Raw genomic sequence first — 17,550 nt, forward strand, 5'->3', positions numbered from 1 at the left:
GCTTTAACACAAGGTAACAGGTCTAAATCAAAGTTAACTTACAAGTCCTTTTGTTACAAAGCATGCTGTGGTCCAGCTGAGTGAAGGGCCATGTGGCAGAGGCAGATCCTCACAGCAGTCAGTGATGGAAGAGAAGTGCAGCAGAAGAGAAGAGAGTGGAGGAGTAGCCTAGTGGTTAGTGTGGTGGACTTTGGTCCTGGGGAACTGAGGAACTGAGTTTGATTCCCACTTCAGGCACAGGCAGCTCCTGTGACTCTGGGCAAGGCACTTAACCCTCCATTGCCCCAGGTACAAATAAGTACCTGTATACAATATGTAAGCCGCATTGAGCCTGCCATGAGTGGGAAAGCGCGAGGTACAAATGTAACAAAAATAAAATAAATAACAAAAGACATGAAAGTCTATGTGCTGAGAATCTACAGGAGCCAGGATAGTCCGCTAGGAGTAAGAGTGAGCAATGGTGGCTGTAGACGATGGGAAGAGTTAAAAAAAACATGGATGGTCATTTAAGGGAGAGGTGAAAGTGAGTAATGGGGCTGCAGGTAGTGGGCAGTGCCAGTGGTATCCTGTGCAAGCACCAGAAAGAAACAACAATTCTGGGGGGAATTCTATATATGGCAGGAAAAAACACACTTAGCGCTATTCTATAAACTTTGCCTAAAGTTAGGTGTGGTTTATAGACTTTGCATACCAGCCATCCCTGCGACTAAAATTTAGGCACAGTCATTTACGCCAACTAAAACTTTATGTAAATGTCCACGCCTAACTTAGGTGCAGATCAGGCATATTCTATAACAGTGTGTGTAATTTTTAGGAATACCCATAACCCACCCACCTATGGCCCTCCTATGGTCACGCCCCCTTTGCGATCCATGTGGTAAAATTTATATGCACCACTATATAGAACACACTTAGAAAGTTGCATGTGTAAACTCTAATTTGTGCCAATTAGTGCAGATAATTGCTTGTTATTGGCCAATTATCAGTGCTGATTGGCTTGTTAATCAATTAGGTTACACGTGCAATTAGGCCGCACTGTCAAATTTGCAAGCATATATAGAATTCCCCCCTCTGTGGCTCTCAGGTTCCCTCTGTATAATTATGTTACAGCCAGAGACCCCCCCCCCCCCTACTGGAATGGTGGAGGGTCCAGTCATAGAGCTCAGGCTATTACAGACCTTGGCCAAGTCAGAAATCTGATAGATGACATAATTATGAACTGACTGGAACAGTTTGGCCTAGTTTTTAGGCCTAGAATGAGGCTAGAATAGCTTGAACTGGAAAAGTTAGGTCAATAGATATAGAAACAAAATGGAGGATTTCAGCACAAGATGGAAGCTGTATCTGTTACAAAGTGGAATTTTCTCTAATGTAAGTTAGAAAAACAAGTTGAGAAATGAGTGAGTCATGCCAGGTGCAAAGGAAATAGGGAACTAGCTGTCCAAGAGGGGAGGGAGACTTTCCTGTGAGCAAGATTGTGGTCAGCCAGTTTGGAATTTACATTAGAGTCAATGGAATGCATTGGTTTTCTATGTACTCGAAATTGTATATAAGAGAGGGCAAAAACTGAGCATTTTAGGAGACCTTTTGACTTGCTACATGAAGTGCTGTCCAGTTGTCCACCCATCTGCTTGTATTCCTGATCCTGCTGTGTTATTGTGGTAAGCTATAATAAAGGTAATTATCCTTGCTATCTGTCTTCTCTCCTTCTTAAATAATGACTAGCAGGATGCTTAACCTCCTGAGCCTAAATTAGTTATGGGTAGGACCCTTACTTATCTACTGATATTCACGGATATCAGGAGTCAGTTGAAAGAGGTCATGTTAGAGGAATATATTTTAAGCCTTCTGGGAGACTCCCCTCGTCCATTTGGACACATGTCCATTGTGGGAGAGGGGCAATTCTTCCCGGGATAAAAAGGAAAAATAAAAACACCTCTCACCCCCAAGAATGCTGCAGTTGGTAAAATATGGCCCCTGGTTAAACCACTCAAAACACTTATTCATTCAGTGCAAATATTAATTACATTTTCATGGTTTTAATACATAGTACATAAAAGTAAACTATATCATCTACCACTAAAATAAACTCTAACATTTACCAGGAAAAACAGAGTCCTTTTCCCATTGATTTTCTACTACATTTGTTCTGCTTGAAATACATAAAAATTCCAGTTTTCCAGCATGTAAATCCCTCTAAGCTTCGGATGCACACCAGCTCTCTAAAAGTATGAATAAGGCCCTATAGACTTTTATCCATTTCATGCATTTTAAGGAATAAAGCACTGTTTTTGCTGAGTTTGTTCATTTAATGGCATGCTGGGGTTGGGAACTACCACTAGGCTGCTGCGGTAGCCCAGAAGTACTTCCTTTTTAGCGAGTGATAAGCTCGCATTGGGCTTACTGCTGTTTTGTAAAAGAGCCCCTCAAGGCAGTGTACAGCAAGGATAATCAAACGAATGTATGACCACTTGTTAGTCATTACATTGTCTACAAATCACAAAGCACGCTTTTATTTTCAAAAATGTTGACCACACCAACATTTATGAGGCAGGCAGTGTGAACATGGGAGAGGACTCACAGGCAGAAGAAAAGGTAGGGTGGGATGGGGGAGGGGAAATGACTGGAGGTCCTTTTACTAAGCTGCGGGAAAAGAGCAAGGGCCATTTTTTCCATGCACCAAGGGCCCTTTTTACCACAGTGGGTAGAGCCCCTAAAAACAATGGCCATGAGGTAAGATTACTCTTACCGTGTGGCCATGCGGGGGTGGAGGGGAGCACTTAACTTCAGCCATTTATTTATTTATTGCATTTGTATCCCACATTTTCCCACCTCTTTGCAGGCTCAATACATCATGAGTAGTGGAAATACATAGTAAAATAGACATTTAGTATTACATAAGGATCTTGGGTAACAAGATAATGATAAAGGATGATAATGGTTTAACAAGCAAGCAAGCATTGAGGTTGCGGTAAGGGCTCCCATGGTAACTGTGCTATAAAATAACATTTTTTCCCAGCATGCTGGAAATGGCGCACCCTTGAGCTGGAACTACCGTTGGCGGCTGCTTTGGGCCAGCGGTAGTTCTGGCTTAGCATGCAGAAAACCCGGATGGGCTTACCGACGCTTTGTAAAAGAAAGCACTGTTCTTGCTGAGTTTGTTCATTTAATTCACAGAAATAAAGGCCAGCAAACTACTTGTAAGTGATAAGTTTCTACTGAAATAGTTTTACACATTTCTGACTTGCTTTCAAAGAAACAGAGAAAAATGAAGGCAGATAAAGACCATGTGGTCCAACTGCCCATCCATACCATCTACTATCCCTTCCTCTCCCTTAGAAATCCTATGTATGAGAAGCTTTCTTGAATTCAGATACAGTCTTCATCTCCACCACCTCCACCGGGAAGCCACTCCACAAATTCACCACACTTTCCAGGAAGAAGTATTTCCTCAAGTTATTCCTAAGACTGTCTCCTCATTCCAGAGCTTCCTTTCAATTGAAAGAGACTCACCTCCTGTGCATTTACGCTACAGAGGTATTTAAATGTCTCTATATCTCTCCTTTTCTGTCTTTCTTCTAAAGTTTATATATTGGAGATCTTTAAGTTTGGCTCCACATGCTTATGATGAAGACCACTGACCATTGTAGTAGCCATCCTCTGGACTGACTCCTTCCTGTTTATATCTTTTTGAGGTGCAATCCACAGAGCTGTACATAGTTCACTATATGAGGTTTCACCTGAGACTTATACAGGGGCACTATCAACTCCTTTTTCCTGCTGGCCATTCCTCCCCCTATTTAGCCAATTAGGAAGTGCCAGTTTGTTGCACACACATTCTCATGTCTTTATTTAGAGCATAAGTAAACATCCATGCCTCGTTCTAGTTTCTAGACATCTCATATTTTTTTACCAAAATTCATTTCATGGTTTTTTGTATCATATTATTTTCCACATGCTAATTTTCTACTAGGTTTTCCACTTGTTTTTTCTCCAGGCCCCTTTACTCTACCACCTTTTCTCCCTTCCCCTCCCCTTTTTTTCATTTCTCCAACCCCCCCCCCCCCCCCCCTCCCCTTATTTTCATTTTTCATTTCCCTTTTTTATTTTTCATTTTCCCTTTTTTTGTTTTTCATTTCCCTTTTTTCTTCATCACTTTTTTCTTTTTTCTCTTTACTTTCTTTTTTCCTTTTTTCCCTCTTCTTTCCCCCTCTCTCTCCTTCCCTCTTTTCTCCCTTCCCCCCCTTGTTTTTTCTCCTTCCCCACCCTCGTTGTCCCCTTTCCCCATCCATTGCCCCCTCTTCCTCCCCTCTTTCCATACCTCTCCCCCCCCGCTTTCCCCTAATTGTCTCCCTTTCCCCCTCCTTCCCCCCTTCCCCCTTTTTTCCCCGCCTCTTTTCTCCTCCCTCTTTTTCTCCTTCTCTTTCTTTCTTCCCCCACCCCTTTTTTCCCCCTTTTTGTCTCCTCCTTTTTTCTCACCTGTTTCATTCATTGATCTATTATTTTATATATATTTTTTTTTAATTTCCATTTTTAATTTAAAATTTGTTTTTATTCTTATTCTTAGTTTTTATTTTTTATTTTATATTCATTACGGTTCTTTTGACATATTTTTTCCATACCCTATTTTCACCCCTTTGTTTATTATTATTATTTTTTTTTATTCTTTTATTTTTTATTTTTTTATTGACAGTCCCCCTTTTTACCATTATTTCCACTAATAGATCCAAAATTCTCATTTATGAACTTGCATTGATAACTCTCCTTCTTTTTTTTATTCTTTTTTAACGTTTTCAATTGTCACCACTACTGGTTCCATATCTATTTTACGTCTTTAGCCATATTTTCAATAATTCATTTCACTTCACATAATTAGACAAAAGATATATCCCTCAGAGAAGATAAACAGATATACATGATAAGCATAGGTTCAGAAAGGATTATGTGCACGGAAATATATACAAGTATATTTAAGCGTATAGATTTTCATAAAAAGATTACTGTGTACCAAATACAGAATACATACAATTATTTAATAATTTTTTAATACATCGGGCAGATATACTTTATCTAATATATTTTATACATTATACATTTTATTTATATGTTCTGTATGTTAAATTTTTATATTTTACTTATCAATTTATCTGTAATTTTTTATGCAATATTACCAATTTACGTTTTGACACAAGAGCACTTTATATGTGAACACACATATCCTTGCCTGTATGGCTCGCATTTGGCAACTGATGTATATACATGTTTATTAATGTTTTAACTGTCTATTTATACATGTTTTTGATTATCGTAATATCTTATTCGTTTTTATCTTGTAATATTTTCCATTACCAATTGTTTTTAGTACTTTGGTATTTGAGTTTTTTGATTATATAAGGTTTGCTTTTATTCAATGTTTATTTGTATATATGTGTGTTTTGTAGACTTCTGATGCAGGCCTAATGGCCGAAACACAACGGTTGTGTCAAGTCTTTTTTTCATCAATAAACAAGTATTTTTAAGATCCATCTATCCAGGTCTTGTATTGCCGTTGTCAAACATCCCACTTTCTTCTATACCTGTGTTCTCCCATGGGGCGTTCGAGTTCTCCGCTTTACTGCGGATTTGTTTGAACATTCCTCCCCCTATGCATCTAAGCATGCTTCTGGCTTTTGCCTTTCACCTTCACTAACACTTTGGTCACCTTAAGATGATTACATATGATCACTTTGGGTTACATCCTCCTCCTTCTCTTCTCACCTGGGCCAGACTGCTGATTTGAACCATGTGGAACACCATACAGCTTTAAATCAGGCTTGTCCAACCTACAGCCTGGGGGCCAGAACCTGGCTCACCAAATGCTTTTTTCTGGCCCTCGGAAGCTTGTGCTGCTTACTGTGGAATTCCTGCTTCCCCACCATGACTCAGCTCTCTGTAAGCATGAGCTGCACAGTGCCTGACATTCAGGTTGATCTTGTGGTTTCAAATCGCGCGAGACTTGAAACTATAAGGCCAACCCCAACTTACAGCACTGAGTGGCTCAAGCTTTCAGAGAGCCAAGTCATGGTAGGGAAGCAGATCTCACTGTTTCTTCTGCAGCAGAAGCCAAGTGAGAGAAAAGAAACTGAGGGAAGGCTGGGGGGGGGGGGGGGTTACATAAGCGAGAGAGACTGAGTGAAGGCCGGTTGGGTTACCTGTGTGAGAGTGAGGCTGGGTGAAAGCTGGGGAGGGGACAATGCACCGTCATATTTTGCTACTATTTGATGAAACATGCAGCAAAATATGACTGTGCGTGTTTTGGCCCTCTAAGTGTTGCAAAATATAAAATGTGGCCTCCCATTAAAAAAGGTTGGACAAGTCTGCTTTAAATCATTAACTTGACTCCTAGTAGCAGAGGAGGAAGACAGGGCTCAATCTGCAGCTACCGCTTCCTCATGCTACCTCAATGAAATGGGGAGGGGGTGGTTCTGGAGAGTAATGAACAAGCTGGGGATGTGTGCACAATAAAAAATCACAAATAAAACTATTCATAGTTTTTCAGAATTTTCAAAATGTTATGTATAATTTTACATTTTCTTGTGCAGATTTGCCCCAAGGATGTTTAAAGTCCAATACTTTTTTCTAAATCCATTTACTGCTGTAGCAACTTTCACAGTGCCCGCATAGCTGCAAAATGTTTGTGTAGTTTTTTAACCATCGACTTTCACTGGTTTTCAAAGTGAAAGCATTTTTATGAATTCATTTTGAAAACTGCTACTGGAAATGTACTCACAGAAACTTGCACCTTCTCATTCCACAGCAAAACAATGTGTGCATCTTTAGAAATAAGGTATATTATTCCAGTTCTATCCCTGGATATGTTTCCTTTCAATGTGACCAATACACAGTGGTGTGCTGGAGCAGGCTCTCAGAGGCTCGCAAGAGCCGGTTGTTAAGTTTTTAAGAATTTTGGGAGCCGGTTGTTAAAGTAGGGCCCTCCATGGCTACTTTAACAACTGGGTCCCAAAATGTGGGCTTGGGCCCCCTGCTGAATTATCTTTTACTTTGCTGGTGGGGATGCTGAGCCTTGCCAGCCAAGTAAATAGACTACTGCTGCTCCCCGCTCCTTGTTTCCAGCATGCTGCTCAGAGCAAGACGTTGGGAGTGGTGGCAGTCCATTTATTGGCTGCCAGCAAAGGTATGCCTAGCATGCCCGCACGAAGGGAGGGAGGAGAGAAAGGCAAGTGTTGCTCCCCCCCCCCCCCCCCCCCACCACCCCTGGCCCTTCCAACTGCAGATCTGGCTACGTCTGGAGAAAGAACCTGTTGTTAAAAATTTACCAGCACACCCCTGCCAATACACATACTTTTTCTTTAATTCAGGTAGGTGGGAAATTTCAAAGAAGGTTAAATAGCCCATTTCCACAGAGCTGCTAAGTTACTCATTCCAAGAGGAAGACATTTTGGCTGGCCCTGGTTTTAAACGTATATCCCAAAGCAGTGTAGTATTTGTAGTCCACTATTTGTAGTCCATGATTCTATCCATTGAAATTAGTGCTGCAAGTCCCATAATGCACCAGGAAGAGGTTGGCAGAAATTCAGGATCAGCCAAAAAGTCTTCCTCCTGGAATGGGTAATTTGGCAGCTTTGTTTGCATTTGTAAAAAAACCTCTGTTTTACCCAAGGAAATGGCTTTGAAAATTACTCTCTGTATAGTTCAGAGGGTTACAGACTTGTCTTAACTTTGTGGAATTATTGCCTTTACACATAAAATTTTACCCTCCAATTTTTTTTAAATCCTCTGTGCATGCCAGCAATGAACATTCTCAGCTCTTGTAGTCATAAAAACGTTTTCTTTAACTCCACAATGCCTGCTGATCTTTGCTTAAACAGTAGAGCATTTCCTGCTGCACACAAGAATGACTTGATTCTGAATAATTTTCCCTGATGTTATGAGAATATAGCTATGCAAAAATATGTCCTACAAAACCCCTGCCACTAAGACAGGTTTTGAATTCCACCATAGGAATATTATAACTTAATAATATCATTGCTATGTTTGGCAAACAAAATCTGTCATAGTTAATCATAGTTATGAAAAAGGATTGACAGGTGCCATATAGTGGTCTGAAGTGAAGCTAGGATGCTAAAATAAAAGGTCTACTGGCAGACTAACTGTGCTCAGGATTAGCACATGAACCTTTACCGCCTACAAAATAGATGGTGGTAAGGGCTCACACGAAAATGTCCATGCTCTAATGGAGAAATTAGCATTTGGCCATTACTGGAAAAATAAAAGAAGCTACCTTTAAATGGCACTGCTAAAAGTGACCTCAGCCGCATTGGGGCTACCACAGGCCACGTTTTAGCGCTGCTTGGTAAAAGGATCCCTAAATTTAATCCTAAAGCAGTGGAGGATTAAGAGTCTTGCCCTAAATCACAGGAAGTGGGATTTAAACTCTGGTGGGTCTAAGCCCATTACTCTAACCACTAGGCTACTTCTCCTTTACTGAACAGGAGATCAGGATGGGCAGACTGGATGTGCCTTATGGTCCTTATCTACTGGCATACACTGTGTTTCAGTCATGAATGCACATCAGATTCAGTGATGCTCACTCTGAGGCTAAATAGTCAATGAGTTTTTAAGCCCTCTGTATGGCTAGACTATGCTGAGTGTTTTTTCTTAAATTTCAAGGGACAGAAAATGCAATAGAAGAATAACTAGAACTATGAGGTTAGAAAGGAGAAAAACACTGCATATGAGCTTGCAACTAATAGAGCTCACTGAGTGGCAAATCTTGAGCACTGCTGATGTCAGGGCTGGATGGTTTATAGACTTTATCTGATTTTGTTTAAATATTAATCTATTTTAAGACATAAAAATGAAGCACATGAGTAGATTTTAATGTGCTTAATTACCTTCATTTGCATCCATACTTTGTATGGTATGATATCAGACAAATGCATAATATATCACCAAATGCAGCCACCTCCAGTAAGTATAGAAGTCATCTATATTTGCCCATTGGAAAACTTTAACTAATGAGATTATGATTGTTATTCTGCTGCATGCACTGTTGGCAAAGTTCATAGAATTTCCTGGCAAGGCTATGTATGTTAATCACCATGAACACAGATCACATTAAAACACTTACTGGTTAAGATCAAATATTACGCCATCTTTAAGTATGTATGTTCATCCCCCTTAAAATAGCCACTGTTATCTTGGAAATTATGCTTCCACTTACCCATCTGATACTATCCCCTCTGCAATTTCACACACCAGCACAAACAAAAGGATGAAAGTGAAGATCCAGCGTAAGTTATGTCCTGGAAAGTGAAGCCAAGTGCTGTGATGTATGTGAACTTTGGAACTTTGGCTTCCCCAACCTAGATTTTAAAAGAAGAATTGTTATGAAAAATATATCTGCATGCCAAGCAAAACATTTTACCCCATATCTTCAACACCGTATTTGGTTCTATATACCCTCATTAAAATTCTGTATCAGAGAACAATAACAATGCAGTTTGTGTTTCTTGAGTCATATTTCATGTGATCTAGACCAATAGTTCTCAAACCTGTTCTGGGAGACCACCAGCCTGTCATGTTTTCAGAAGACCTATAAGCGGTACCCCTCAGCAGCGGCTGTGGAAATGTTTATGTTAAAAAGATTTATTGATTTGCATGTCTGCCACCTCCGTTATGGGGTGAATTCTATATATGGTGCCAAAAAAATCGGCACCAAAAAAAGCACAATTCTATAAACCACGTCTAAAGCTAGGCATGGTTTCTAGAATAGCACTTATGTCCAAGGATTGCACCTAATTTTAGGTATAGCCATTTGCACCAACTGTGTATCCCCTTTTTTTTTACTCATGTGTAAAACTGATTTACGCGAGTAAGTTAACCATCTCTCTGACCTCATGTGCACCTTTCTTCAAATTAGTCACCTTATTTTCTAACTCCTCTTACTCTCTTACCTATCTATATGTTCCATCTTTGCTTATAACCTACACTGTCAATTAAAATGTTCTATTATGTATTGTGTTGACATTGTAAGTAGTATACTATCATGTCATACTTTGTATTGTTATTTGAATATTTTTACTGTTGTAATTGTCTGTTGCTCATGTTTGAGTGAATTCCTTCAAAAAGGTGGTAAGTAAATCCTAATAAATAAATAAAATAAAGTTCTAATTAAATCTAATTAGTGCTAATAATTGCTTGTTAAAAATCTATTTGCGCTAATTAGCTCAATATTCAATTAAGTTGTGTGCACAATTTTTGGTGACTTTTATAGGATTAAGGGGTATATGTATTATATTCATCAGGGATATCCTGAAAAACAGTTATACAATTGCCTCCTAGGTGCAATAACTGGAGTAAGTTGTCAAACTCCTCACTCTGTCCTAGTTGTCAGATTTCACAAACTATATAGTAACTACACTGTATAAGACTTGACAATGAGAGAAACAGTTGCCTAAAATTCTCCTGATATCCTCTACTATCGATACTAGGCATATAGGGGCCCTTTTACAAAACGGCAGTAAGCCCACTGTGGTGTTACCACGCACCAATCTGGAGCTACCACTGGCCCTACACAGGCACCAGCAGTAGTTCCACCCACAGCACGCGTTATTTCTAGTGCTAGCGGGAATATTGGAAAAATATTTATGCAGGTGCTAACCTGGCAGTAATCAGGCAGTGCCACATCCTACTCTTTTACCGCTGGGTTAGCATGGGAGCACTTATCGCCAGCTCAATGGGTGGTGGTAAGTGCTCCCCCCACCCCCTGCATGGCCATATGGTAAATGAAGTCTTACTGCATGGCTATTTCTTTTTTCAGCCTTTTTACCCGCTGTGGTAAAAAGGGCCTCAGCATGCGGCAAAAACAGCCCCTGACACTAGAGCAGGGCCCCTTTTACTGCAGCATAGATACTAGTATGGGCTACTGTTAACTGTTACAGAAAAGTGACACATCTTACTAGTAACTACGTCTCATTGCATATAGTGGGATCTGTGGTAAAATAACAGATGTTAACAGTGGCATGTTGGTAACAACACTTCATAGTCTAGAACTAAATCCTTGTTTTTCCATACTGTCCATCACTGAAATCTTCTCACTTAACAATGCATTTATCAGCACCTTAAAACTCTACGACCTTCCCACGTGCTGCTCTCCTACTGGCAGAATTACATTAACAGAGCTTTTCTGGTACTATATATAGCCTGGTATTCTGCTAGAATCCAGTTAAAGAAAGGAAAAAAAACTTCAGATGTGGGGTGTTTTTTTTTTTATTCCTGTAATCTAATGTAAAAATCTTTCAAAGCTGTGCAGTTTATGGAAGTAGTTCATGCTTACCTTAGCTATTGGCACTGCTGTGTTAACTGAACATCAATTACCCAATCTATCAATGGCAATTATCTGTATAAAGAGAACTTGAGTCTTAAAAAATGAAGAAGCTCAGCCCCTAAGATTTTGATAAGTAACCTCAGATAAACATGAGCAGTCCCTCTTCCCACCTCCAGTTCCTAAAATGATCCTTAACGTATGGTTTGAAAATCATGTCTGTTCCCATTCTTCCAATATGTGAGTTTGGTTAGGCATAGAGAAGAAAGGATATGCACTGATTTCACTTTCAAACCACTGTATGTGCAATCAAGTACATAATTTTCACTTTAATGCAAGTGCAAATCACATTTTTGAAGGCAATCTTCAAGGGGAGTTTGCCTTTGAAAATGAACTTGCAGGCAGTATCAAACTTGTCTTCACATTGTACACCAGCCACATAGGCATACACTTCGGAAAAATGGGCAGCACCATGCAGGTTCATTCCTATCAGATCAGTGATGTGTTGCCAGTTTCCTATCAAAGGGCCATCATTAGTTTTGTTCCACTTGGGGACATATTCATTTCACAGAATTATTTAACATCACTTTCCTCCATACAACAAAAAAAATAATGATAATATCAGATAAAACCAATAACAGTTTCATCAAGCCAATCTTGGAAGATTATAAAATATTTTACAGGATCAGTATATGAATTATCTAAAAATATATTATATGAATTTTAGAAACCACATAGGTCTCTTCTTCACATGTTACATCAGATATATTATTCACATATGAAGAAGGAGTAACCTGTGTAAGGGGTGCAGCCAGACAGCAGATTTTGGGCCTAGACAAGAAGTGGGTGGACACCAAGTGTTTTCCCCCTCCCCACTGTATCCCTTCCCCCCTTTCTCAACTTAAAAAATGCCTGAGCTGGCAGGGATCCCAAGCCCTGACAGTTGAAGACCTCCTCCCAATGGCACTGAAAATGCTCCTCTCCACCTTGGCAATCTGCAGCAGCTCCCTGAGGTGCTGACACTGGCACATGCTTAGCTTTTGAGTAAGCGCTGAAAACTGAGTATGCACAGGTGCTGGCACAGATGGATCAGTATGCTGCCACAGATTGCTGAAGTACCAAATGGGGGGAGATTTTCAGCTAGTGGGCTTGGGATCCCAGCCAGATTCTGCTAAGGTTGCACCACTGTTGGGTGAGTCCAAGCCCCCTTGGGCCCACCCTTGGCTGTGCCACTGATCTGTATGATCTTGATAGCTCATGTACAATATTTGTAGATATCACCTACAGCCATTACATCACTACATACTCCAATCCCTAAACTGAAAATAATGCATTTTTTCACCTTTGTTGTCTTTGTCGTGTTCCCTTTTACCACCTCTGAATCTCTCCCACACATTCTCTCCATCAGCACCTTTGACTCTTGCTGCCTCTGGCTTTCTTTATAAGTACATAAATATTGCCACACTGGGACAGACTGAAGGTTCATTAAGCCCAGCATCCTGTTTCCCAACAGTGGCCAATCCAGGTCACAAGTACCTGGCAAGATCCCAAAAAAAGTACAATACATTTTATGCTGCTTATCCTAGAAATAAGCAGTAGATTTTCCCCAAGTCCATTTTAATAATGGTCTATGGACTTTTCCTTTAGCAAGCCATCCAAACCTTTTTTACTACATTCTCTGGTAATGAATTTCAGAGTGAAGAAAAAATTTCTCTGATTCATTTTAAATTTACTAGTTTGTAGCTTCATTGCGTGCCCCCTAGTCCTAGTATTTTTGGAAAGAGTAAACACGCACTTCATGTCTACCCATTCCACTCCACATTATTTTATATCTCCCCTCAGCTGTCTCTTCTCCAAGCTGAAGAGCCCTAGCCGCTTTAGCCTTTTCTCATTGGCAAGTTGTCCCATCCCCTTTATCATTTTCGTCGCTCTTCTTTGTACCTTTTCTAATTCCACTATATCTTTTTTGAGATGCAGTGACCAGAAATGAACACAATATTCGAGCTGCGTTCGCACCATGGAGCGATACAAAGGCATTATAACGTCCTCGTTTCTGTTTTCAATTCCTTTCCTAATAATGCCTCACATTATATTTGCTTCCTTAGCTGCTGCTGCACACTGAGCAAAGGGTTTCAATGTATCATCAACAATGTGGAACCTTGCATTATGTAGCTATAATTCGGGTTCCTCTTTCCCACATGCATCACTTTGCACTTGCTCACGTTAAACGTCATCTGCCATTTAGATGCCCACCCACCTTCTCCAACCAGTGGCATAGCTACATTGGGCTCAGGCCCATCCAAAAGTGTGACACCTTTGTTAAGCATGGCGGGGATCCCCAAGTCCTAGCAGCTGAAAAGGTCCAAGTTTGGTGGGCCCAGAATGCTCCCATACTTGTTGTTGCTGATGGCATTCTCTATGGGCTGCTGTTGTGCTGGTTTGTCCGCTCCTGTTCATGCTCAGTTTTTGCAGATGCACAGGAGGAGAAGGAGAGCCAGCTTGGTGGCAGCCCATAGAGAGTGCTGCCAGCTGCAGCAAGTATGGTAGCATTCTGGGCCACTGGAGAAGGACTTCTTCAGCTGGTAGGGATTGGAGATCCCTGCCAGCTCTGGTATTTATTGAATTTGGGGTCACCCAAAGAGGCATGTCTGGCTAAGCCACTGCCTCCAGCTATCTCTTACTTTTAATTCCTTTCCACAGATTTTCTCACATACCCTATAGTGCTCTTATACCACATTCCTTCATTCACACACAATCTCCCTCTTACATTTAACCTTTACCATGCTGTTTCTCACCCCTGTATTTTACGACCCCCTTGCCAACCATAGAAATGGGCCTCACACCTGCTGTAGATTACAATGGCTGGAATGAAAACAGTTGCCAAATAGCTAGTTTGTGTTGCTAACTTCAGGAAGATGGTGGGAGGAGGAGAGGTAAACAACATTCACCCTCTCTTCTCACCTTCTTTTGAGTATTTATTTGTACAAATCACTCTTAGAAACATAGAAACATGATGGCAGATAAAGGTCATATGACCCATCCAGTCTGCCCATCCTCTGTAACCCCTAATTCTTCCTGTTCCTAAGCGATCTCACATGTTTATCCCATGCCTTTTTAAATTCTGGAACAGTCCTCGACTCCACCAACTCTTCCCAACCTGTCCTTGATGGCAACAAGCAGCCCCTAAGGCAGGGGAGGGCAACCTTTATGAAAAAAAAGCTCCATAGACCTTCTTGGATAAATAAAAGTTTAACTAAAAATGATGGAAACAAAGTGTTAGGGTGGCTATTCTGACAATATTTGTGAAATACAGTATTCAAAATTGCCAAAACTCTGGTTAATGACATTTTTTGTGTATACTTCCCATGGTCTAGTGGCCACTAAGGGAAATGAAAGGCAGGATGGAGTTGACACAGCAAACAGAAAAGTGCAAGCTCTGTGAGTGCTTCAGCACTCCAATATTAAGCAAACTCCTTTTACTGTAGCCAAGGTACATTGGCTGGTGTGAATTTAGAACCCCCAATAATTTGTAAAACGTTGGCTCCTGTGAAAGAAGACCCTGCTGTTTTCTACTCAGAGCCTTCTCTCCTGTACTTCTCCCTTTCCATGTGGTGCCCTTTCCTGTGAAAATGGGGACAGAAGAAAGAGAAGTTGGAGTAGAGAGAGTAAAGGCTATTTGCTCTTCTTCAATCTCATCTCCCTGCTCCTGTTTGACAGGAGGGGAGGGCTGGATTAGGAAGCAGAATAGCTCTTCCCTGACTCTGCTCCAGGCTCACCCCTCCCTCTCTCTGCATGCTGCCTGGGAGGGGAGGGCCTGGAGCAAGAAGCAAAGGGCTGTTCTCCCCAGCCTAAAACTCAGGATAAAAATTGCTAGGGATTAAGCCAGAAATAAACCTGACGGTTCACATCTAGTAGATTGAGTTTATTACTATGTTGAAACAGAAACGTTTTATGTGGCATATATTTGCTATCAGTGTCTAATCTTAGAAAATATTCCTCCTCTGTAAGGGTTACTGAGGAAAAACAAGATTTAGAAGGAAATGCCACACAATTCTTTTTAGATTATCAAAATAAATACATTCATGAAATTTATAATCTGCATTCTGCCTATTATCCAACAGGCGCAGAACTAAAATCAAAATAATCCCTAACACAAGTGTACTGGATCTTTATTACTATTCTACTGTGGGGGAAAAAATAAATCGCATGCAGATGTAGCGCAGAAAAACCGCAATGCAAGAACAGTAGAACACACGGGGGATAACATTTGTGCAAGAAGTAGGAGGTCAGGATCCAGGACACACTATTCATCCGACAGCACAAAACCCTGACTTACCTATAAATAATATAGGGAAGGTTATAAATAGCAGGAACACATGGGGCACCACATTGAGAGCATCCACAAAGCAGCCGTTGTTCAGCACTCCATTGTCCACGTTGTACGCAGCCGAGTTATTGTCATTTCCACAGAAAGCCAAGGACATGGTTGAGCTGGGACCCTGCTCGAAGCGGAAAGGACACGAGATACAGAGACACAATTTTTTTTAAACAAAATTCTACCTCGGATATCTATTAAAAGGGAAGGAACGCAAAGCGGCATTGTTTCCTGGGAGCTCCATGACAGCCTACGAGCGCCTGCCAAATGTCTGTGCTTGCCTTCTCTCGCCTCAGCACTTTGATAAAAGGGCTCTGAAGAAAGGGGCTGCGCTTGGGAGGCAGAGGGAGGGAGCGGGTGGAGAGCACACTGGGGCTGCACGTGCTGCTGGGCTCCCCAGTGCCCCGAGCCCTCTGGAGGAGAGGCCAGGAGGTGCAGGCTGCCCCGCTGCCTCCTCTCCTCCCTAGCGGCTCGTGACCCCTAGGCAGTGCAAAGGAATAGAGCAGTGTTTCCTTTCCTGAAGGCACACCTACCAGCTGTACCTAGCCTGGTTTCCTGCATTATACAATGAGCACACATGAGACAGTTGCATATAGGAGAAACTCATTACATGCTAATTTATCTCATGCATGTTCATTGTGGTAATTCTGAACATCGGACAGGCTGTACCTTCAGGAGATGAGAAGCACAGGACTAGAGGACATGTTGGGGGAAAGGTAGGGTAAGACCATGAAAGGTAATGTGTGGGAGAGAGATGCCAGTGAAAGGGATTTAGGAAAAGGGCATGGGCTTCTGATTTCTTATGGAGGGCTTGCAGCAACCCTGGGTAAGACAATTTCTGCTTTTATGGAAGCACAAGAGCATCCTTCAGCACATCACAGGCTGACAGGTGGTAGAGAGAGAAGGGTGAGATAGGAGATAATGGAAAAGGAGAAGCAGGGAAGAATGAAAAATGGATAAAAATATGCATAGGGAACTAGAAGTGTGCTAAGGAAATTTGAAAGTAAAAAGGTCTAGGGCTGCCCTTTATCCCATTTCCTTCCTCAAAACACAGTCCTCTACCATCCAGTTTTTTCTTTTATTAATCTCTTTATTAAGTAGAGAGGTGTGGTAGCCGTGTTAGTCCACTCTTAAAGGTTATCAATAGAAATCAAACAAAATAAAACATAGAAAAGAAAATAAGATGATACCTTTTTTATTGGACATAACTTAATACATTTCTTGATTAGCTTTCGAAGGTTGCCCTTCTTCCTCAGATCGGAAATAAGCAAATGTGGTACCAGATAGTATATATGAGAGAAACATCAAAGCATTACTTTGACAGTCTGACAGAGTGGGAGGGTGGGGGTATGCATGGGGACATCAAAGCATTTCATTGATATTCTAACAGAATGGGTGTTGGTAGGTGAGAGGAGGGTAATAAACAGAGAAATACAGCTTTATGTTTTATAATGAGTTAGAAAACCCAGATCCTTATTAAGTCCTGTTTGTTGGGTGTCAAAATATTCAATCATTCTTATTTCAAAGGTCTTACGTTCCTGTATTGTTTTAAAATTACCTTTCAGTATTCTTACTGTGAAATCACTGGTGCAGTGTTCTGGTCTTGTGAAATATTGGCCCACAGGGGTGGGGGCCTGACTGGCACCGGCTATTTTCATGTGATGTCTGTGCAGATTGAATCTTGTCTTAAGCATCTGGCCTGTTTCTCCAATATAGCATCCTTCGTTACATTTTTTACACTGAATGATATATACCACATTGGAAGATGAGCATGTAAAATAGTCCTTTATGTTGAATATTTTTCCTTTGTGAATGACTGTGGGGTCTTGTGAAATGTTTTGGCATAGTT

General features: G+C 40.9%; 1 protein-coding gene across 1 annotated transcript in view; it reads right to left on the reverse strand.

Moving 5' to 3' along the window:
- Positions 1-15,983, reverse strand: part of ABCC8 (ATP binding cassette subfamily C member 8) — an 803,652-nt gene extending 787,669 nt beyond the window's left edge. The window contains 2 exon segments of the mRNA XM_030201075.1: positions 9,224-9,365; positions 15,663-15,983. Of these exon segments, the coding sequence (XP_030056935.1) occupies positions 9,224-9,365; positions 15,663-15,810 (290 nt within the window). The 5' untranslated portion in view covers positions 15,811-15,983.
- Between the last annotated feature and the right edge of the window lie 1,567 nt (positions 15,984-17,550).

This window comes from Microcaecilia unicolor, chromosome 4 (assembly GCF_901765095.1).
Source record: "Microcaecilia unicolor chromosome 4, aMicUni1.1, whole genome shotgun sequence".
NCBI lineage: Eukaryota > Metazoa > Chordata > Amphibia > Gymnophiona > Siphonopidae > Microcaecilia > Microcaecilia unicolor.